The 24,060-nt window shown below is 38.1% G+C and overlaps 2 protein-coding genes across 2 annotated transcripts; both read right to left on the bottom strand.

Annotated features, from left to right (window-relative positions):
- Positions 1–323: 323 nt before the first annotated feature.
- LOC107601287 (eukaryotic peptide chain release factor GTP-binding subunit ERF3A-like) lies at positions 324–5,289 on the bottom strand. The gene is made up of 12 exons (XM_016293422.1): positions 4,995–5,289; positions 3,759–3,792; positions 3,585–3,662; positions 3,238–3,418; positions 2,885–3,039; positions 2,637–2,777; positions 2,183–2,276; positions 1,908–1,988; positions 1,645–1,818; positions 1,418–1,507; positions 1,075–1,243; positions 324–979 (listed from the first exon to the last, which is right to left on the bottom strand). The coding sequence occupies exons 1-12, from the start codon at positions 5,272–5,274 to the stop codon at positions 927–929; spliced, it is 1,530 nt and encodes a 509-aa protein (XP_016148908.1). The 5' UTR covers positions 5,275–5,289; the 3' UTR covers positions 324–926.
- A 394-nt stretch (positions 5,290–5,683) lies between these two features.
- Positions 5,684–20,600, bottom strand: LOC107601286 (pyridoxal-dependent decarboxylase domain-containing protein 1). Its single transcript, XM_016293421.1, has 20 exons — positions 20,455–20,600; positions 18,729–18,918; positions 18,534–18,602; positions 15,282–15,360; positions 15,092–15,176; positions 14,929–14,977; positions 14,738–14,839; positions 14,481–14,606; positions 14,331–14,381; positions 11,512–11,549; positions 11,444–11,466; positions 9,900–9,970; positions 9,666–9,771; positions 9,070–9,241; positions 8,671–8,789; positions 8,467–8,588; positions 8,270–8,362; positions 7,271–7,367; positions 7,073–7,171; positions 5,684–6,941 (listed from the first exon to the last, which is right to left on the bottom strand). Exons 1-20 carry the CDS (start codon positions 20,598–20,600, stop codon positions 6,712–6,714), a joined length of 2,067 nt encoding a protein of 688 aa, XP_016148907.1. The 3' UTR covers positions 5,684–6,711.
- Between the last annotated feature and the right edge of the window lie 3,460 nt (positions 20,601–24,060).

Here is a 24,060-nt window from a genome sequence, read left to right as displayed (position 1 = left end):
ATAGTTCATAAACCCATCTTTTACAGGACAAGGGATTTATACCATCTACAAACACTGAAAATATCATTGCAGTTTGCATACGCAATGCATTCAGTGATATAAGAATCAGTAATGCATAATGCTTAGGATTTCTGTCTTTGACTAAACATTAAAAAAAATAGAAATGGAGTCCAAGTCAAATAAGAAATATAGCAACAACACAGACCAAAGCATTTTTTTTTTTTACAAAGGGCTTACCAAGACATCTTTATAATCAACAAATTTCTATCAAAAAAAATTTTTATCAAATTTTTATGAAGAAACTCCATCATATAGCACAAAAGAATTCAACAATTACATTTTTCCCCAATTTAATATTTTATTGTCATAGAAGATGCTTTAATAACGTGAACACGCTCATGCACTTTGCAAGAACGTTATGTGAACAGAAACCAAAATGGGAATAAACAATGGGAGACATGTACAACCAAGATATTAACATTTTGGTTTCAATTGATTAATCATTCGAACTTTACTGCTCATAAATCACTTTATGTTAACAAGCAAATCTTGGTCCACATACATTTACTGTATCTGCTGCCATTATATTTCTCTGATGGTAGCAAAAAGAAAAATTCTAAAAATAAAAAAGTTTGGAAGAGAGCTAGATCTCTTGCCATTTAACATGTGCAGATGGATGAAGGACAGGTCATGGGGGAGAACCTAAAACAATGGCATCGCTGAGCTCTCAATATGAGAAAGCTGACACATGTGGACTTGATTTCATTTTCATTTGCTTAAAAACTGATTTCTTTAAGAGAAGTTTTTTAAGCTGGTCTTCGGGAGGCGGAGAGGAGAAAGGACAGGAGGGCTATGAAGTGTGCTGCGGCTGAAGCAGCATCTACCTCCGCCTCGGTCAGTCGTTTCAGAACCACCAATCATTCTTTTCAGTCCTTCTCTGCAACAAGTTTCAACACTTTCCCAATGGCAATGGTTTTCCCTAAAAGACAAGACATTGACAAAACACATCTAAAATAAAAAAAAATCCAAGTTAAAGACAAATTAGAGCTGCTTTTGCCAATAATGTCCCCTCACCTTCATCTCGTAAGGTGAAGCGTCCCATTTGAGGGAAATCTTTGAAGGTCTCAAGGCAGATGGTCCCAGCTGTTCTCAGGCGAGCAATGCACACCTGGTCCTGTTTGACGAAGCGGGGTCGTGTTTTGCTCTTGTCCCCCGTCTTTTTGTCTACCAGACAGATTAAGGCCTGTAAAGGGGCCAGAGGCACATTTAAACCACTTTGATACACAACTGTAAATGAGGACACTCACCCGAGCTAAAGTCTACAGGCTTATAGTCAGATTTACACCATAAGAAAATTTCTGCACAAACACTAAATATGTGTAGTAAAAAAAAAAAAAAAAACCTTTGCAGCCATTACCGTAATTTGCACTTCTTCAATGCAGGTGTGGATATGAAGAACTGCATTGTAACCTGGGCAGATGATTGACTTGTGTTCAATGATGACTATCTGAGATGGCAGAGACAAAAGCACAATTAATATGTAGTACTGCAAAACAAAAACAAGAAAACGGAGTAATCATATTGACAGAACTGAACTTGTATTGAAGCTGGATCATTCTTTTAATTACAGTGGAGTTCACTGACCTGGGCATCAAAGGTGCGACCAGTGTGGCAAAGGTTCTCAGCATTGCAGAGGATGAAGCCTGGCAAGATCTCCTCCTCTTCAATGCCTTTGAGTCGCAACTTCAAGTTCTCTCCCGGACCAGCATCATCGGTTTCAACATCGTCAGAAAGCAAACTCAGCAACTCTACAGTGTGCTGCACACAGATGAGACGGGCACAGATATGTCAGTCAATTCTTGCCACAAAACCTGATGTTTTAAAGGGTTACGTTACAATAATCTTACCCTGTTGGGCATCATCACAAGTTGCTGAGCTTTGCTGATTGATCCCGACTCCAATTTCCCCAATATCACAGTGCCCATGTCCTGCAAAATCACCAGAAGCATATTTTTTAAACAAAACCATGTGATGGGACATCAGATTTTCTAAATCAAACATCTAAAAAGGAAAGTCATGCATGACATATGATGAACTTCAAAGTATTCATACAGTTCAAGATAACGAGGGGTAAAAATTATATACTTTTTTTTTTTCTCCACCTCCTCTCCACTCTACATACCTTATATTTGTCTACTATGGGTAACCTGACTGGTCCATCACTTGATCTGCTGAAGTTTGGCAAACTGTCCAGATGTGGAATGAATGGTAACCCTCTGTCCATAATACACAATAGTGAGACACATTATTCATGTACTTTTTATGATATTTAAAGCAGTGGTTCTCAACCAGGGGGCCCCGGACAATCAGGACATCTCAGCCAAGTTCTAGGGGGGCCCCAGTAAGTACTATAAAGCCTATGGTAATAGAACTACATTTAAATATCACATAGGAGAAAACAATAATAAACTGACATCATATTTTTGAGCTTATAAATTCTTATTACAGAAGCAACAGAGGCATGTTTCAGCTTAGAAGGGATGGCTTGGTGTCAAAAAGGTTGAAAGCCAGTGATTTTTTTATACTTGTTAAAAAGCATTCAAACAAAAACTGAATAACCGCAAATCCACACTTACGTATACCAAGGGCAGTACTCCGCTGGCTCCTTTAGATTGGCCCCAGTAAGTCCCGAACATGGCATGAAATGAACATCTTTCCTGGGGTTGAACCCGACTTTCTTTAAAAACGGAACAAGTTTCTCCTTGCATTCTTCGTACCTGTGTGCAAACAGTATAAAAATATTAACACTCAATACCCTTTTTTTCATAAAACCAAATAAAACACAATAACAACAGTCTCTGTATATAAATGTCCATCTTCTGACCTCTCCAGACTCCAGTTCACTGTTGGATCATCCATTTTGTTTACAAGTACAATCAAATGCTTGACTCCAGCAGTTTTGGCCAACATGGCATGCTCCCGCGTCTGGCCTCCTTTCTCAAAGCCCGTTTCAAACTCTCCTTTCCTTGCAGAGATTACCTTCAGATAGAAATAATGAAAAATGAATTCAGAGACTGAAAAGAATGAACAGGCAGTAGTTTCTGGTCTGTGAGTGAAAGTCAAGCCTTTTGAGACAGACAAATAGCGCCCTCTACTGAGTCATTAACACATTCAACCTGCTCAGAGCTCATGCTACTCACTGTTCTTTTTGAGTGCCTACTCAAAGCTATAACTCACCAGCACTGCCAAATCAGCCTGTGAAGCTCCACCAATCATGTTGGGCACGAAGCTTTTGTGGCCTGGTGCATCCAGAATGGTAAAGTGCTTTTCCTCGGTCTCAAAGTATGCACGTCCGACTTCCACAGTCTTTCCTTTGTCTCTTTCCTCCTGGTTTGTGTCAAGGGCCCAAGAGAGGTACCTGAGAAAAACCATTAACTATGAAAAACTGCTCCACCTTAGGCAAAAAAAAAAAATATAAAAAAAAAAGTACTGAAGTGTTATGAGCTTAAGCTGTATTTGGAGGGAATCTGTTTGACTACCCACCAGATGTTCTGGTAAATAAACTTATTAACTAAGCTAATTACCAAGTTTCCCTGTTCTTCTCCTTGGCTTCTCTCTCATACTTCTCCAGAGTTCGTTTATCCACCATTCCTGTTAAATACCTGTGGAGGAGGGGCAGAATATAAGCTATCAGAAACGTGGGATGGAAAAACCAACAATATCTGCTAAAAAACACTGCAGCAAAATCAACAACTCACATGATTTGTCCTCCAATAGTTGACTTGCCAGCATCTGGAGGAAAATGAGATTAGAGAGAGAGACAGGGTGAGGCCAGGACAGATAAAGACGGTAAAATTCTGTTCTCTAAAGACATTTTAAAAGGTGTTCCCCATGATGCTCTTGATTACCCCATTACACTTTACAGTTAGTGCTATCATACAAATACACTTACTTGTAGGTTTAAAATTCTGCATATGTCACATTTATTGTCCAACTACAAATATTTCAGCAAAATGTATATTTTAGTCAGTTATTGCGCTCCTATTTCATTGAGCTCTGTCTGTTTGGCACGAATGCCTGCGGCGGCGCTCATTCTAAATGAAGTCTGTGGAGTTTAGCGGAGAATCGCAAAGCAAAAGTTCATGCACTTCTGACAGCAAAATGGAAATATTTCCATGGCTTTTTTAACATTTACAGAAGGAGAATATACCTGTGAAATGTAAGTTATGCATTAAGGAAAACAGCACATCTCAAACACATTAAACAGCGCGTCTCTGTCAGCCTCACACGCAGCCTTTCTGTCAGAGCATCTGACGGGGCGAGCGTGAGCCGCTTTGAACTGAAACTATAAACTACTAGGAGAGAAATAAAACGCAGAAATTATGTAAATGCAAAACCAAAATAAAAACGCTCTGATTGGTTGAACTCTTCTTTTTCGGTTGCTTGTTTTGAATACTGCGCGTCACTAGATTTTTGCGTAGTTTAGAGTGACAAATCGTACCAGCGTACTTTGAGGTCAAAATGCGTAGCCGCTACGCAAACTGCGTACAGGTTGGCAGGTCTGTAACGGATTAATATTAAAGTGTTTACATAACAAATCCAAGCAAATTAGAGCCAAGTACAAAAAATGAGATGAATGAAACTGTGACGTTACTGGAACTGCTTATTTTGAGAAACTGAAATGAAAGCTAAAGATAAAAAGTTAAAACACCAAACCTTTCAAGAAATGTCATGAAGATCTTGCCAAGATATATATTATAATTCAGCATAATGCCAACAACCTCGGCTATATATTAAGGAATCCAAAACAAGTGAATAATATAATCTCAATAAACTAAAATACATTTATTTATTTAAAGTACCTAAAACTAAATCTGGCCGGAACATTAAAAATATTTTCATGAGAATCAACCCAAAAGTAAACAGTCCTTGAGGAGTTTAAACAGGACACTGGCATCAAATATATCATGTAAATGCAGTATGCAAACACTAACCGACATGGCCAATGAAGACCACGTTAACATGTTCCTTCTTGGGGGCATTTGGCTGTGTGGGGACTACTTTAGGTGTTGGCACTACTTCTTCCTCCTCCTCCATTCCTTCCTCTTGAGGGGAGTCTTCATCAGCCTGACCCCGATCTCCTCCAGGGCTGCCTCCTGGCTCTGCCTCAGCTTTGCTAGGCTCACTCCCTTTCTGCTCCCAGGTGTCATCTGTTGCCATCTCTGCATCACCGTTCTCCATGGGCGGAGCTGATGTCAAAGGCAACATGATCATTTTACACTGTTTATCCAATCACTGTTGGTCTTGTGTCAATAAAAGTCGTTTCCTTTCTGACTAATACTGCTGTGTTTGGTGTCAACATAATTGTGCCTAAAGGCTATTTTGAACCACAACAAAAGGCACAATCAAGATGACATGAAAACAAAATTAAAAAAAATATAAAAGCAACAAACCACTAGAACATGTAACATTTTAACTACAAAGTTTAACAAACACAATCGCTCTTCTTTTATAATAATGAATCCTTGTGTCTATTAGTAAGGTGAAGGTCTGTTCTCACCAACATGAAAATGCAATATAATGCGTAAAATCTGGCAAACAGGCAGAATGAAAATGCAAATTTACTCTGACAGTTGGTGGCGCTGGAGTAGAAACTCGGCTCGGTACGGCACGGCTTATTATTCAGTAAGGAAGCACAGTTATGAAATGAGCACCTTATGCCCCAAAAAACATGGATGGATGTGTTCTAGCTGTAGTGAATTTACTTCTCATGAATAATTCACACAATATTCATATGCTAAATTAAACTACATTTCCATTTTTTGTATATGCTAAAACAATTAACATTGGTGTTAACAACAAATAAAGATCTTCATTTCAGTACATTATATTTAGCCTTCATACACATCCAAAAATGTAACGATTACTCAAAAGAGACATCTCTGAAACATTATTCACAGTGAGAACAGTATATGATAATCTTTTCACTATTGGTAAAGCCAAAAGTGCTGGATGGATATCGGTTTGATTTAATAAACTTATTTGAGACTTATAGCAAATGTTACTCATCTCTAAATAGCCTAACGTCCTCCAAGAGAATTATTTATAGAATAAATAAATATTCTGCTGTTCTGATTAAAGTGTGACATTCTGTACATAAAAGTGCAATAAGGCTATCGTTTGATTAGAAACAGCTGCATGAGTCTTCAAGCATCAACCTTCTTTCTCACACGTCTGCCTGTGGAGAGTACATAAAGCAAGACCAGCTTTTGGCAAACAAGACATTTTGACATTAATGTACATGACGGTAAGGCCACAATAGCCCTTTCGTTGTGTAAATAATGTGTGGAAATGGATCAGAAAAACCTGTCAGACAGGCTTATAGATGACAAAGATAAGCGTCCAAAACCAAAACGTAATGGCTGTGTCACCCACTATGGAAGGATATACTGGCAGTGCACATAAAGAACTGTGAGGAGACCCTGTAATATATGATTAACCAAACCTTAAAAATGTGCAACTGATTACGAGAAGAAAAAGGGACGTATATTCAGACATTATTTCCATGAAATTCCAGTGTTTTGTTATTTGCATTTGAAGTTGCTTCTTTTCCTTAATTGCAAGAGTGGTTTGCTCAAGGCATCAAGGTCACGGATGCATATTCCTCCGTGAGACAAAGCCAACCTCTGGGACATTCCTTTAGGAGTGGTCTTATCTAAGGGCGTCTACACTCTCTGTCTCTTGTCCCTCTGGTACACGCTGGTCTGATGAAGCCGTTTCCGCCACTATGTGGACATGACGTTCCTGAGGGACCTCTGCCTCCTCCGCATCACTGGCCTGCACGGGTGCCGTTTCCCTGAACGATTCTTCGAGCTGGCTGACAGAGCTGGTATCACTGACAGAGTCTGAGCCCGCTCCCTGCCGCCGGAAGAGTTTTTGGCCTGTGAATCACATGGTTTGATTAACCTGAGAGTTCTGTAAACATCAGTGTAAGACCAAATGTGATTTAATTATGTTGTGGACACAAAGTAATTAGGGTCACACTGATCTTAGATCAAGATGTTACCGTTACCTGGAAACCGTTTGGTGATGGACTTGGGGGAATCGAGGGAAGCTTCTTTATTCATCTGGGCTTTTATAGAATAAACGGGCTCGGTGCTGTCCAGGCAACCTATGGAGGTAAAATAGATGCTATAAAAACCTGAAAGCTACAATTAAACTGATATTTATTTGACATTTTTGTGCATTACAAACTTTAAAGCATCTATACCTTCAGCTAGGTTGAATGTTTTTCCTTTGACAGAGGCCTGAACTGGGGAGAACCAGTTAAGCACAGAGCCCACCAGAGGGATCTGTCGAAGTACACCCTGAAAAGTAAAAATTTTTTATGGTTTCATCAGAAAATTATTACAATTATATAACCAGCATTGTTGAAATGGAAAATTGATTTCTGAATGTTTTAGTATTTGGTTTGTCTTGATCAGGATCCCACATGAGTCACATGCAAAATATCACATATTAAAATATTTGACCTATAAATCAAGTGAAAGAAAAAAAACTAACCAAACCAAAATTCCCTTGATCTTTTGACATTTAAGAGGTCATTGTACTATAAAAACATCCTGTAAGTTTCAGAACTCAAATCTTTCTCGTTAGTCTAAAAATGAGCAGATTGAAGCCAATCTGCCAAAATGACCAAAAGTCATCATCAACGCCTGCTTGTACATCGCTGCCCGTTCAGCCCCGCCCACCGATTTGCACATGTAGTGTGAATAACGAGAGGTGAACACAGGTCTACGCAGAAACCAAACGATAAAGATGCTTTGAAGACAACAAGACACTTTGCAGTGCCACACTGTGGAAAAACAGTCATTGCATTGCCTTCCTTCTGATCCCAACATTAGGAAAGAGTGAATTAACTTTATTTTTAATGAAGATCCAGACTGCGTCAGTAAGAACTTGGTCCTTTGTTCACTTCATTTTACTGCGGATCACAGCATTGGGCGTTTACGTCCGAGTCTACAATCCACCACGGCTATTCAGATAGAGAGTTCTGATGAGGGGTTTTTTTTTTTTTACAAGAAAAATCTTGATAACATAAGTGTACCTCAGAGTACAAAATAAAAAACAACGGCAGTTCATGACCCCTTTAAATATTTCTCGACCACTTTATGCCATAAAGTTTATTTGGTTAATTTTACAGGTTTGAATGAGATCTTGTGACCTCAGACTTTTGGAGCCCGCTGTCCACCTAGACATATTCACTCACCTCCTCCATAAGTTTCTCTTCATTTGCTTTCTGAAGCTGCTGCTCAGCTTCCTGTATGCCTCTTCTCACAACCTCCGTCATGTTCTCAAACAACTAGCCGCAAAAATACACAGATGCATTATATCTTCTTATGTTTCTGATTTTCATTTTCTGCTTCAATTATTAAACACCTGTCCAAAGCAAAAGTCAGTGCAAACCTTTCCACTTTCCTCAATGTCTCTTCCAATAGATACTACAGTTTCCACCAACTCTGCCACATCCAGGTCTTCTGTTGCCATACCAATAAATATGCAGTTTTTCTCCTCACAAAACTCAGGACCTGCACACAAGACAGGGTCACTGAGTTCATGTGAATTACACCAATTCTACAACTGTCAATCATAAGACCATCAGGAATTTACCATCAGAAAAGTACAGGTCAGTATCCAGCTCCATCAGCTTCTTAAGCAAGTCACTGTTGATCTTCTCCACACTGTGATGTCTCTTGTCTTCATCCAGGTCTGTGGTTCTGGCCTCATACCTTTTGAAAAACAAACAACAAACAAAAATAACCTGTTTAACACTGTGGAAACTTGCAACAATGCGAGTTTCCTTCTTCTCCGAGTGAGGAATAGAGGATATCAGGGTCACTGTATCCTTTTATCTCAGCTAGCAGAATAGGTCACATTTTCGATATCCAAAGAACACAAAACTGACGTGTGTATACCTCAAATGCACTTTGGATAAAAGCATCCATCAAATGCATGAATGTAATGTAAAATTTGCTGTAAACTGATGCAGGTTTGACTCCAGAGTCTCACCTCACACCTCCAAGACCAGGCCAGCTCTGGTCCTCAATGTACGAGAGTGAAGCTTGTTGTAGAACCTCATCCTTGAAGTCCTGTCTGAAGCGTAGGGTGCAGCTCAGCACTGGGATCATCTCTCCCAGCTTCTCCACAAGTGCAGCCACGTCATTCTCCTGAGTGCCAAGAGCTACACACATATACAGCATTGTTAGCATTAACATGTTAACATGAATTGGGTGTCACCACTGCAATACAACTGACAATTCATAAAATCAATGATACTTTTATATCTTTGCGCACTAAGGAACTAAGGACAGAGAATAGTCCACTCAAGCCCCTATTTTTGCAGAAATGTTTTTATCAATCCTCTCTCTCACTCTCTATTTATTTATATATTTATTCAGAAATCTATCTAGCCAATTTCTTCTGATTTATTCCTTGCACCTATTTAATATAGGCTTATTAAAATGTCTAGAGCTTGCACATAACCCAGGATTTCTTAAATTTATAATTAGCTCCATCATGTATGCCTCCAGTTCTTAAGTCAGTATGGCTTGGGCCTGAACATTGTGTTAGCATTCCTGATTTTAAATGTCTCCCAAATGTCTTACCTGCAGCGGTCATGAGGGGGCTGAAGCGAACACATGTGCCCTCATCTTCCAGCTCAACCACATCCACACCACTTAGCGGAACCTGCTGCGCCAACTGCTCACCCAACTGTCAAATCAGATCAAAGCAGTCGGGTGACTCATTTGTAAGAAAATGATCTCGGCACTCTATTATAAATGCTCACAATTCAGCCTACTTATTTCTCCTAATACATTGTGAGTAAGAGAAGCATTTACCCATCTGTTAAGGGCATCAAGGATATCTCTTTCCCCTTCAAGATAGCCTTCTACTGAGCCACCACTTGAGGCTGAAAATGAAAGTTTTGTGGATTTTAGTCAATATCTCTTAGTATATACACATGCATAATATTTTTGTAGAAACCCTTTTATAGAAGGTTAAAAAAAGAACAGCATTCATTCAAAATCTTTTGTAACAAATGTCTTTACTGCCACATTAAAGCTGCAGCCTGTAAGTTTTGCCTCTTTGTCGCCATCTCTGTTTGAAACCTGCAATTGCAAGTATTTGCGGAGTTATTTTCTTAAAGGGGTCATATGATGCGATTTCAATTTTTCCTTTCTCTTTGGAGTGTTACAAGCTCTTGGTGCATAAAGAAGATCTGTAAAGTCGCAAAGACTAGGGGGGTGAACAAAGGCCTCCTGTAGCAAATCGATGCATTTTTGTAAGAAAAATAACCATATTTAAAACGTAATAATCACTTTAATGTAGCTTGCGCCAACAGTTGTACACGGAAGCAGCTCTGGGCGGATTGTGTCCGCCATTGCGTTGACTTCGGAGCAGATGTAGAAAAGAATGACTTCCAAGCGATTGAGGTGTTCTGTTGTTGAATGTAATAATGAACAATGCAGTAGTCATTTACTCCCGACATCTGAGCCGCTGAAGATGCAGTGGATTATGTTTTTTTGTCTTTCTTTCTTTAGTCGAAAATAAAGGTTTTTGAGGAAAACATTCCAGGATTTTTCTCCATATAGTGGACTTCAATGGTGGCCGGCTGGTTGTGTGTCAATGCAGCTTCAAAGGGCTCTACACAAACTCAGACGAGGAATAAGGGTCTCATCTAGCTAAACGATCGGTCACTTTCTTAAAAAAATAAAAATGTAGATACATTTCAACCACAAATTCTCTTCTTGCACTAGCTCTGCGATATGCTACTTGACGCATTACGTAATCATGTGTGAAACGTCACGCGCAGTTAGCTCTTCGTCTGTGTACTCCGGTTCAAAAGTTAGGGTGGTTAGTGTTAGGGTTAGGGTTCTCCAACTTCAAAATCGTCCGACATTACCTTTTTTTGTAAAGGGCGTTTGACTTTCTTTGCATGTTTACTTTGTAAACACTGGGTTGGTGCTTCCACCTACATCACGTGTCACCTTTCCAACATGATTACGTAATGCGTGAAGTCGAGCTAGTGCAAGATGAGCATTTGTGGGTAAAAAGCATATAAACCTGTTTTTAAATGACCAGTTTTTTCGCTAGATAAGACCATTATTCCTCAGGTGGGATTTTGTAGAGCCCTTTGAAGCTGCACTGAAACTGCACTTTGGACATGCAGCCCATTGGCCACCATTGAAGTTCACAATATGGAGAAAAATCCTGGAATGTTTTCCTCAAAAAACTTAATTTCTTTTCAACTGAAGAAAGAAAGACATGATCATCTTGGATAACAATGTAACCTTGCTAAATAAGTGTTCTCAAAAAAAAATTACCCAAAAAGTTTGAATGGTTTACATAAACACACACATACAACCAAGAAAATGAAACTTACGAGTGCTGTTGTCTTGTGAAAACATACAACCAAGGAAAGAAAACTTACGAGCGCTGTCTTGTGAAAACCTGAACACCACCACAGGAGAATTCAGTTCATCCTCCACCTACAAACATCAGAGACACAGAGGGTGGGGACGGGGTCTCAAAACACCTTTTACACATGTGACCCTTGACCACAAAACCAGTCTTAAGTCACTGGGGTATATTTGTAGCAATAGCCAAAAAAACATTGTATGGATCAAAATTATCGATTTTTCTTTTATGCCAAAAATTATTAGGATATTAAGTAAAAATCATGTTCCATGAAGATATTTTGTAAATTTCCTACCATAAATATATCAAAACTTAATTTTTGATTAGTAACATGCATTGCTAAGGACTTCATTTGGACAACTTTAAAGGCAATTTTTTCAGTATTTAGATTTTTTTGTACCCTCAGAATCCAGATTTTCAAATAGTTATATCTCAGCCAAATATTGTCCTATCCCAACAAACCTTATTTACTCAGCTTTCAGATGATATGTAGATCTCAACTTCGAAAAAATTGACCCATATGACTGGTTTTGTTGTCCAGGGTCAAATATGAGCATTCACTGCAGGAGGCCTTAATGTCATGCTGTGAGCACTACCATGTTATTGTGAAATTGGTTTAATATTTAAATGTTGTGATGCAATGTCATGGAAAGGCTTTTTGTTTGCTAGCTACTGGTTTGAAAGGTCAATCTGGACAATGTGGCACATGACCTAAAGTCATGCATTAATGCTGCTGGAATGTCTATGTGATGCTGGAACCTTTGTTATAACTAAGAAAAGCTTATGTTGTTAAATTACAGGACAAATGCCCATTATTCTAATTATCAAACAATGCTTCCTTCATGACTAATGGACATTTTCATGAACAAATGTCTAACCACCATTGACATAAATTAAGGAAATGAAGCCGTATAAATATCACCAAGTGTCTCTACCTCTTTGAATATCTTAAAAACATTAAATAAATGTTGTACTGTGGTTCCTGTTATAGCTATGTAGTTGTAACTATCATATAAATAATTTGCACACAGGAACATCACCGCTTAATTTCGCTCCATCTCTCACAAGGGCCATTTTAATAAATTCTGCTCAATTCCCATGATGCTGCATAATTGCTCCAAAGCGAGGTCCAGCATTGATGCCCAACGAGACATCAAGCTCTGTGAAGTGACATTTCTCAAATGTTTTTGCACATGCCTGTAGCATTGGCAGGCCTTTACACGAATAAAAGCCTTTAAACTGAGCACCAGCACTTATGGGGGGACATGGTGAGGGAGGGAACAGTGGAGAAACAGCACGAGTGAAAGGGAGAAGGAGTGGAGTGGGATCAAGCAGGCAGAGGGTTGGTCCCACCTACAATAGAGAGTATAAGAGAGCCCAGCACGTCCCGCAGCGAGCCCCCGGAGATGGGAGGGACCCGGGAATGAGACACCACATCCTGAAACCAAGGCACCCACGCTCACTACCACACTATGTATACAATATAAGAGCTGCACACATTGCTGACGGTCACAAAGCACACCGACAACATACATATGACGAACACTCTGCTCTTTACCATGCGCAAAGCCTCGATGAGAGACACCTCACTGTCAAGGATATCCTAATGGTGGTGACACAGAACAGAGGTGTTTGCTAACTTTTAAGGTTTTAGCCTTAGTGTGATTAGGAGTGACAGGAAAAAGTGGGCCACTGACAGATAGAAAAGAACAAAATTTCAAGAAGCTGCCAGATAAAGTGCAAAGAGTGGTGTCATTAAGCTACCAAATGTGTTATTATGTATTCATATTTTCAGCGGACATATTTTAACAGAGTGATCCTGTCTGGTTGTAAATGGCAGAAATGCCTGCCAGGTGCTGATGATGTCAAAGATTTTAAAGGGATAGTTCACCAAAAAGGTAAAGGTGGTCATGTCATTATTTATCTGCCTTCAAGTCACTCCAAACCTCTTTCCCCATGTAAAGCGAATGGGAACTGGGGCTGTCGAAATCAAAAATCAAAATAAAGCACAATAAAAAAAACTAATCTTAAAGTAGTCAACTTGTGTTATTATTTTGTCTTCAAAGGCCATCGAGCAGTGATATTTTATTATTATTTATATGCAATTCTTTTATATATATATCAGTATTTTGAATGAGCTTTTATTTGTAGTTTTTTTTTAGTTTTAGTAATTGTGTCACATGCTTGTTTTAATATTTCTATTCAACTTTCATTTACATTTATTTCAGTTTTAGTAATGCTTGTATTTCAATTTAAGCATAATTTATTTCAGTTACTGCCGAGGCAACATTTCTCATTTTCAAGTTTTTAAGTTTTCTTCTAATATTTTGATTTTATTTCAATTAATGAAAACAATTTTAATAGTTATTGCTTTAGTTAACACTCCTACCAAACATTTTTGTGGTGCCATTTGAGGGAAGCCTATACGTGAATAATGTCATATTTCAATCTGTTCCTCACAAAACTATCGTATGGCTTGGAATATAGGTCCCAAATCACATGGACCACTTTTATGCTACTTTTTAGGAGCATCTCTTTCCAGTCCCCATTTATTCTCATTATATGCAAGTATGAAAAATTAGAAATTCCTCAAAACGTGTGTGTGTGTGTTCCATGGAAGAAAGAAAGTTATATGGGTTTGCAACAACATGGGATGAGTAAAGACATTTTTGGGTTAACTATCCATTTATTAAATGAAGGAAGCAACACCAACTCAGGACATAGGAAATATTGATATGCAGTAGCTTCAAAATCATTTTGATTCACATTCTTTTTTTTTTGGTGATTGTGATGTAACACTAAAAGACTCTGTACCAACATACAGCTAAATGGATGAAGACAAGTTCACCTACCGAGGTTTTTATTGAAGCCAGTGTCTTCAAATTCTCCAACAGCTGTTGACTCTACAGGGAAACAGATCAATTCCCAACAAGGTCAGAGTAATGCTTGTGTTTAAAGTACAGTGCATCGGATTATCTAAATGAAGTTGGCAGGGTTCTCACTAGCTGCGAGGCATGCTTAATCCTCTGTAAAATCCCATCATGCCCAAGGTACTGAAGGGACAGCCAGAGAGGCAAAGCCCGAAGCTTCTCCACTGGTTGGCTAGAGGTCAGACCTGCTGCGAGAGACTGCCCCCAACCGGCAGGGAGGATAATTAGCATCAGGTTTTTGCACATAGTACAGTCATATCTTTGGACTGCATTTCCATATGACGTGCTGTAAAATTATGATTGGTGTTTAAAATAACAGTCCAACTTACCAGGGCCGGATCCTCATGTCTGTAAAGGGTGACAGCAGGCACAGCCGGCAGGCCCAACCACGGGCCTGGAGTTAAAGTCATACTATCACACTTGGTGGCCGCCTTGATGGAGAGAGGAAGAAAATCATAGCACATACTTTACGACAGGAAACAAATGCGGGCATATTTGTGCCAAAAAAAACACAACATACCGTGACAGTAGAAGAGACCTGACCAAGAACAAGCGTTGCCAAATTCACCCTGAAAGTATGATGAAACTATGATGAATATTAACTATAAACATCAAATCTGTTTATTTAAATATATAAAAGTAAATCAAGAGGTACTACAGAAACAGGACCAGCTAATACCAACCCCTCCACATGGAGCCACATATTGTACTGAACGCAGAGCTCTTTCAGACGACTGAGTTTGTCTGTGTGACCCGCACCTGGCGTTCCTGAGAGATTAAATGAATTTTAATGACTGCATGCAAAACTGACAACCAACAAATGCTTGCAAAAACTATACTGCTTGAATAAATAAGGTCTAACAGTGAACTGACCAGCATTCGCTATCAACAGCAATGGAAGCTTCCCTGATTCACTATCGTCTCTGATGAGCTTGTCAAGCAATGCAACATCCTGTGAAAAGACAGGTTAGTGAAAAACACACCATTTCAACACATTTTCTATTAATTGCATTAATACGGTCTCATTACTTGCACTTTTCTGAACAAAGAGTTTCAATTTCATTTGTCTTTCAATTTAATGTGTTACATGTGTCTGTCTGTAGTGTTTTGCATATGCACTAAGGCAAATTCCTTGTTCATTTTTTACTTGGTTTAATATAATGTGGGGGGGCAGTATAATGTTTTTATTAAGCAAGGACTCATTAAATTGATCAAAAGTGATAATAAAGACATTTATAATGTTACAAATGATTTCTATTTCAAATAAATGCTGTCCTTTTGAACTTTCTACTCATCAAAAAATCCTGAAAAGTAGGCCTAAATGTATGGACTTATCGCGCAATATATGTACATGACCTCAATAATTTTTGGTGATGCAATATATCGGCCATTATATTTACTTAAAAAATTATGTCACCATGTTTTTTACATTCCACTTGCGCCTGTGTCTTTTGCAGCTTCTCGTACATGACATCGTGTAGTCATGAGGTGCTAGTTCAAATTTCAAAAATGCTTCTACAAAAGTTTCATCTGCAGATATGGCCTTGTTTAGGGATCTGTGCCTTTGTGAATACGGACATCTGACTGCTAAGTAGTGATTGTGTTTTTCAGCAATAGTGTGCACCCTTAATTTACAGAGAAAAGAAGGTCCGGGAAAATTTCTGTAGATGGAAAAATCTGCATACAAATTCTTTGTGCATTTTTCTTTTTTTCTACTTGTTACCTTGCACTTTTTGTTAGAAAATGTTTATTTACTATTTATTCAGGTTTTTTAAGGTATCTAATATTTTGACACTTCATTTCCATCTAAATATTCTTAAAAATTAAAAGTTTGTTGTAATTTGGAAGTGTGTAGGCCTTCTCACATCATTATGCTGTTTCATTATGATTATATATTCAGTGGCATAAAATGACAATAATATCGCTTATCGCAATTACTTCTGGGGCAATATATCGCACAACAAAAAGTTGTTATCGTGACAGACCTACTGAAAAGAATTATCACAGCTTTAAAAAATATATATTATGTAGCACAACTGTTTTTACCTTTGATAACAATTGTTTGAGCAGCAACCTAACATATTTATTTATTGAATTTTTTAACACCATCATGTCAGCAGCAAGGGCAATATATCGCACAACAAAAAGTTGTTATCGTGACAGACCTACTGAAAAGAATTATCACAGCTTTAAAAAATATATATTATGTAGCACAACTGTTTTTACCTTTGATAACAACTGTTTGAGCAGCAACCTAACATATTTATTTATTGAATTTTTTAACACCATCATGTCAGCAGCAAGCCTATCTTCATGGTGAAAACTAATAAATAACAAAAGTCATACATTAACAAGATAATACATAAGACAATTAAGGTTAATACTGGACAAATTCTAAAATACACTTGGGTGATACTTTTTAAAATATATCAGTTAGGCTCAAACCAATTTCCAAATACAAATGTTGACCATTTACCTTAAAAACAGTCAAATCAGCATATTAGAATGATTTCTGAAGGATCAAGCGACACTAGCCGAGTTTCCATCCAAAGCTGCGAATTTAACTTATGCACAAAATTGAAATATCATATAAAATATTTGCAAATAAGCACCGTTTCCATCCAATGAGTCAAAGAGAACAAAATCGTCACTTCCTGGTAAACCGGCACTATATATCACTAAGAAAAGTAGGAGAAGCCACTGAATATAATAATTTTCATATATTGTATAATAAAATTAATTACTTGCGCCTCAGAGCGAGCAGACAAAACAAAATAAATGCGGTCATTGCTTTCAGAGGTGGATGCCTGCTGTTTGGGAACGCATATATCGCACAACAAAAAGTTGTTATCGTGACAGACCTACTGAAAAGAATTATCACAGCTTTAAAAAATATATATTATGTAGCACAACTGTTTTTACCTTTGATAACAACTGTTTGAGCAGCAACCTAACATATTTATTTATTGAATTTTTTAACACCATCATGTCAGCAGCAAGCCTATCTTCATGGTGAAAACTAATAAATAACAAAAGTCATACATTAACAAGATAATACATAAGACAATTAAGGTTAATACTGGACAAATTCTAAAATACACTTGGGTGATACTTTTTAAAATATATCAGTTAGGCTCAAACCAATTTCCAAATACAAATGTTGACCATTTACCTTAAAAACAGTCAAATCAGCATATTAGAATGATTTCTGAAGGATCAAGCGACACTAGCCGAGTTTCCATCCAAAGCTGCGAATTTAACTTATGCACAAAATTGAAATATCATATAAAATATTTGAAAATAAGCACCGTTTCCATCCAATGAGTCAAAGAGAACAAAATCGTCACTTCCTGGTAAACAGGCACTATATATCACTAAGAAAAGTAGGAGAAGCCACTGAATATAATAATTTTCATATATTGTATAATAAAATTAATTACTTGCGCCTCAGAGCGAGCAGACAAAACAAAATAAATGCGGTCATTGCTTTCAGAGGTGGATGCCTGCTGTTTGGGAACGCAGTCGTGTAACAGTTCTGGGAGGCAATTATACAGAAATACTTTGAAGACAGAATTTGCTCGGGCATTTCAAAATGACCATACCAACATTTCAGATGCTGTTGAACAAGATCGGTCCGCTGGTTAGTCAGGTTGTCGTCGTCCCATAGCACAAAGTCACATGACTTTTTTGATGCGCATGGAGAAATTTACTCGGCAAACGTGTTTCCATCTCCCATTATTTGCAATAACACTTTTTCGCACTAGCCGAAAACCACCTCAAGCGAGCGTAAAAGCTTTTTTGCAAATTAAGGGATTTATATTTGAAATTTGGCGTTTCCATCACTCGTTTCTGATGTGATACTTCAAAATGCGCATAGAAACAGGGTGATGGAAACATAGCTACTGAAGACTAAAGTAATGGCTGCTGGAAATTCAGCTTTGCAATCATAGGAATCAATTACATTTTAAAATATATTAAAATAGTTCATTTAAATTGCAATATATTTACCAATATCACTATTTTTACCTTGTTTTTGTTCAAATAAATGCAGCCTTGGTGAACCCAAGAAAAACCCCTTTTAAAAACATTAATTCTAAACTTATCTACCAAAAGACGACTTCCTACCATTCGGTGCAACGAGCCAAACATGGTGTTACAGGGCACAATACAAAGACTTGACAGAGGCAGTCCCAGCTGAAAAACAAACACACAAAAAGTTGTCTTATCAAAGTAAGCAGTATCCACTACACATAAACACACACACATTTTTTTGATATAGTGAGGTAATGTGAAACATTTCAGTGGAGAGTGACATTGTACCTGGCTGCAGAGATGTTGTCCCAGGCCAGGTCTGCATGCAGCACTTTGGTAAATCACAGGATGTTTAGAGCTGAGCAATGTAAAGCCCTCTGTAGCGTAGTCCTCATAATGAGTATTAATAGCTAGCCGACACACCTTCACCAGCCCCTCACGGTCATCTTCATGATAATATGCCGAGCCATTTTCATACCTACGAAAAAGAATTAACTTTGAAATATCTTAAATGCAATCTTTAGCAAATCTCAAAATGGAGATCCATTTTTATTCTGTTCATTATAACGTTATGATGTCTAAATTTAGCAACATTTAAAATGATTGGTTTTAGTTTTGTGTTTTATTTAAATTTTTTGACAAAATACTATAGAATTTTAATATTGGCCATTTATCGGTTATCGGACATTATATGAAAATAATTATTTGCATCAGCCAAAATTGTAAAAATCTGTGCATCCTTAAAAAAATACCTGTAGAAAAAGTTAAACCATATAGTAATTTGTAGGGTTGCACGATATTATCGATACTGATATCGGGTATCAATATATCGATATTTTTTCATATCGATATGAAAAATGATGCCGATATGTCTTGCCGATAAGAGGAATGTGTTAACTCACATGTGCTTAGGGTGTGCTAGCGATAAGATCACGTCAGCATTGAGGCTCATTCTTGAAGCAAAGTTTTGTCTGAATGATGATTAGATTGACTGTTTGGATCGCTGCATTTAAGAATGACACGTTCGGTGGTGTGATAGAGTGAATAGTAACAGCATGCAGCAGCGGCAGCCTCCCCCAGGTCCCAACGCCCATTCGGTAAAGAATTTTAATCTGTAGGGGGCACTGTTGGCCTACTTCTAATTCAAGTAAAAGTAAAATAGCCTACACAAATAACTTTTAGACTGTGTTTCTGATTAAATAAAGCAGTAATGAAAAATGAACAAAAAAAAAAATCACAAACATGACACTTGTAAATTAAATAATTTTATATATACTGATGTGTAATATGTTTTATTTTTTAAACAAATCATAAGCTCTAAACGATTTTCAGAATTTTTACAACTCTTTTGCTTTAGACCATCTACAAATGTTAAATCTTAAAATAAAATGTTAAGGTTAACCTTGCATCTTTCTGGGGGGGGAAATGCAGGGATTGATATATAGTTTATTTATAGTTATTTTCAAAGCTTCAATGTACTGTCAAAAAACCTTCATTATTGTTGGTTTAATTCTAACAAATAAGTTCTTGCTTAAAAACGAACCAAAATTCAAAATTTCTGCACAGGAGACACTTGGTGTTGTTTCAAAACAAAAGGAAATATATCGGTATCGGTATCGGTATGATGAGTTGAAAAATTCTGCAAAAATCCAATATCGTGCATCCCTAGTAATTTGCTTCAAACATCATCTTATAAAATTGGAAAAGCACCTATTTAATATAATAGGCACACACTGAAAAAAACAGACTTGAGATAAAGACTCCCCTTGTCCACTATTATTCAGCATTAAATCTGTCATTGTTCTAATGAAAAGCTCAGTGTTTTTCCGCCTAAGCTTTTCAAGTGAAGACACTGCCAATAGAATTTGCTGAGGTGAACCAAAGGTGGAGCCTATTAATAATGCTCTTACACACATCTCTAGAAATAGCTTTAAATCACTTAAAAGTGTTTTTATGACAGGGAGAAGAGAAACCCCCGAAACCACATGAGATCACTGAGAAAACTTGAGCATACCTGAAAAGCCTGCAGAGCCAGAGAGTGGTATCCGACAGGATGCGTGTGGTCAGCTTTCTCAATCTTTCTCGTTCCAGGACAGAAATATATGCAGCCAGACTGTGTCCCAATAGAGCCATGTGTCCCTGCTCTCCGACATACTGCATCCTGCTAAACAGACGTTCATTGTTTTATGACACACGCAGAGGAATTTACACATGCTCTGAGTGCAATATAATGCAGCTGTTCGGTCTTGACGTCAATTTGTAGACCAACCCTAAAGACTATTTCAGCATAGGTTTGGTTCATCAGTAAAATAAGGCCTACGGCATTACTCAAAGAGACTTTTATTTAAGAGACTTTTCCATTTTGTTCAACATGTAATATATAACACAGACCTTATTTTACTAAAGTATTCTACGTATACCACCATTCAAAAGTTTGGGTCTGTAAGACTTTTTGTAAGACGTTCTTGAAAGAAGTGTCTTATGCTCACCAGGCCTGTATTTATTTGACCAAATACACAGTAAAACCAGTAATATTGTGAAATATTACCCCAATTTTAAATAACTGCTCAATGTAATTTATAAGCTGAACATTCAGCATCATTACTCCAGTCTTCAGTGTCACATGATGATTAGCTTCAGATTAATCAAACGAGCGAGTCCTTCAGGGAATGATACGCGCTGTCCTACATTAACGTTACCTTCACAGGCGGCTTATCCATGCAATGTTGAAACCCCCGACACCAAACAGTGTCCCCCGTGCGTCGTCGCGTGCTGTGTATTTTAGGGAAGCAAATCCAAGCACAAAAATCCACCTCGGGTACCCTCTCTCTTCGATATTTGTACAGTCAATTGAATGGTGTTACTTCCTGGTGTCATGCCGCTCCACGCTGGCAGCGCTGACGTAGCCTAAACATACGCCCCCTTTACAGTCTCGTGAGCTCCTCTATGGCTTTACCCCAGTCAATGCAAAGCCATGTAACGATGCAGTGAAGTGATGTGGAGTCCGAGCCGAATCGGTTCTTTCGAACAGTTCGTTGCAAACAAAATTAATAAATAGGTTCGAAAACGCTTTTATACGCGCCATGACTATGAGCTCATAAAAACTCATAGTAAATAAGTATACAAATCTAAAAATAAAAAAATAATATATACAAAAATAAAAAATAATAATCTACACGAGTCATGACTTTGGTTTGAAAAGTGTTTGCTTTTTTTTTTTAATTCTAGTATTCACCAAAACAAATCAGATACGTGTGCTGATGAAACTGTCGTATAAACAAGTTTCGAACACATTTTAATAACTTTGTAGAATTGCTGTCATTCAGATATTTCATATCATTTGCTTATTTTTATTGCGAATCTGAAATGTTCGTTTAGGCGAGTTTTGCCCTTTCGACATTGAAAAGATATACGATTCAAATCGACGATTCTTTCACATTGCTGAAACCCCAGGAATATGCGTAGAACCAGAGGAATAGGACAAATTTGCGCATATTAAATTGCGTATATGCATATTACGCTATGATCGTGAAGTTATAGAGTGAGCTCATCTCAGTGCCAGACAAGCATAACATTAGCTTTATAGAGCATATAAACTAAGATGAAATATGTTCAAATCGTGTCAGCGTTACAAGTCTCAGTAAACGTTGATCACACGAACATAAAAGCTAGGGCCTGGTCTTACTGAGTATGTGGGCGATCTTTATTACATACAGATCAGATTTAGGCACGGCACCCGTGAAGGCGCAGGAGCTGCGGGCAGATTAATGTGGGATTTGAGCTGCACCTGGCCAAAGTAACGGGAAACTGCTGATCACTGGATCAACGCGCGCTGGACCCTTTTCATTTCATTGCTACTGGATTAATGAAGCGTGATTCTTATTGTTGCCTTGCTGTCTCTTTTAAAGTCCGAGAAGATGGACTGAACTCTAGTACTCGATTGATCTGTGTTTTATTTGGCAGTGCTTTGTAATGATCTTCTAATGTTTAGAAACTGAAGGATGTTCACCAAGAGTCACGATGAGCTTAATTGTGCCTTTTAAAAATATTGAACCAGACTGGCTAGAAATAATCGAGTTTAATGGAACATTTAACTTGAAGAGCAAAAGGTCATATTTTATGGGCTTATAGCTACGGCCGTCTGTCAATGTCAGGTCACTGCAGTTCTGTTTCCTGTCCATCGACATCGTTTGCAAAGGTTACGAAGTAGGCCTACAGCCATTTCTGTTTTGTTGAACATGAGAAAATCTTTTTTCAAACGAGCAAAGGCATTGCCTTGGATAAGCAACGTGACTCTGTACGGATGCTTGTTCGCCGGTGGGGATTTCGTGCATCAGTGCATGATCGCGCAGAGAGAAGAAATGGACTGGAGGCACACGAGAAACGTGGCGATTGTGGCGCTGAGTTTTCATGGGAACTTCAATTACTTCTGGTTGCGAGCCTTAGAACATCGTTTCCCGGGAAGATCGGCCAGCATGATTTTCCGCAAACTGCTTTTGGACCAAACTTTTGCTTCACCTTTGGCGACCAGTGTCTTCTACACAGGTGATGTAGCCTAATGTCAGTCACAGTCTCATATAATACACTTGTTTGTTTAAACACTGAATTCATTGTCTTCACAGGTGTGAGTTTCTTGGAGGGCAAAGAGGACATATTTGCAGACTGGCGAGAAAAGTTTTTTAATACGTATAAGGTAGGCCCTTGATGAACCACCAAAAAGAAGTCATCTTTTACCAGTTATAGCACATGAACAGCCTCATTTACAGAGTTACAAATATGTACAGTAGTTGAAAAAAATCCCTCAGGTTTTGAACCTTTCTAGTCTTTCTGAACCTTTCGTGTCCTTCTAGAGGCAAGATTTTCTATTGATGTCAAGATCATGTCAAGATGATCAAAAGAAAAAGTTATGCACATGCTATATAAGCATTATGAAAATGAACGTGACGTGACATGTGGCCAAGCATGGTGACCCATACTCAGAATTAGTGCTCTGCATTTAACCCATCCTTAGTACACACACACAGCACTGAACACACACACACAGCAGTGAACACACACCTGGAGCAGTGGGCAGCTATTTATGCTGCGGCGCCCGGGGAGCAGTTGGGGGTTCGGTGCCTTGCTCAAGGGCACCTCAGTCGTGGTATTGAAGGTGGAGAGAGCGCTGTACATTCACTCCCCCCACCTACAATCCCTGCCGGTACGAGACTCGAAACTCTCTAACCATTAGGCCACGACTTCCCTTATATATGTATTAGTGCTGTCAAACGATTTATTTGCGATTAATCGCATCCAAAAGAAAAGTATTTGTTTACATAATATATGTGTATGTGTATATTTATTATGTATATATATACATTAAAAAGTTTGAAAACAAGAAACACTTACTACAGCAGAAATACCAAAAATCTACAGAGGGGCTGGGCTGTCAAATATTGTCTTGGATAATGCAAGGCCTTGGAATCAAAAAGGTTACCACTGAAATGTGTTTCTGTTCTAAATGTGTGTATTTTTATATTTCTTTTTTTTCCTCAACTTTTGAGTTTCTGAATATATAAAGTGAGTTTATTGTAGAGATCATTGCCACCAAACTCACATTGCTTTTGTAAAACACAGCATA

This window comes from Sinocyclocheilus grahami, unplaced genomic scaffold (genome assembly GCF_001515645.1).
Source record: "Sinocyclocheilus grahami isolate Dianchi unplaced genomic scaffold, SAMN03320097.WGS_v1.1 scaffold302.1, whole genome shotgun sequence".
NCBI classification, from domain to species: Eukaryota; Metazoa; Chordata; class Actinopteri; order Cypriniformes; family Cyprinidae; genus Sinocyclocheilus; species Sinocyclocheilus grahami.
Note: the sequence above shows the minus strand (reverse complement) of the source record. Positions and strands in the feature narration are given on the sequence as shown.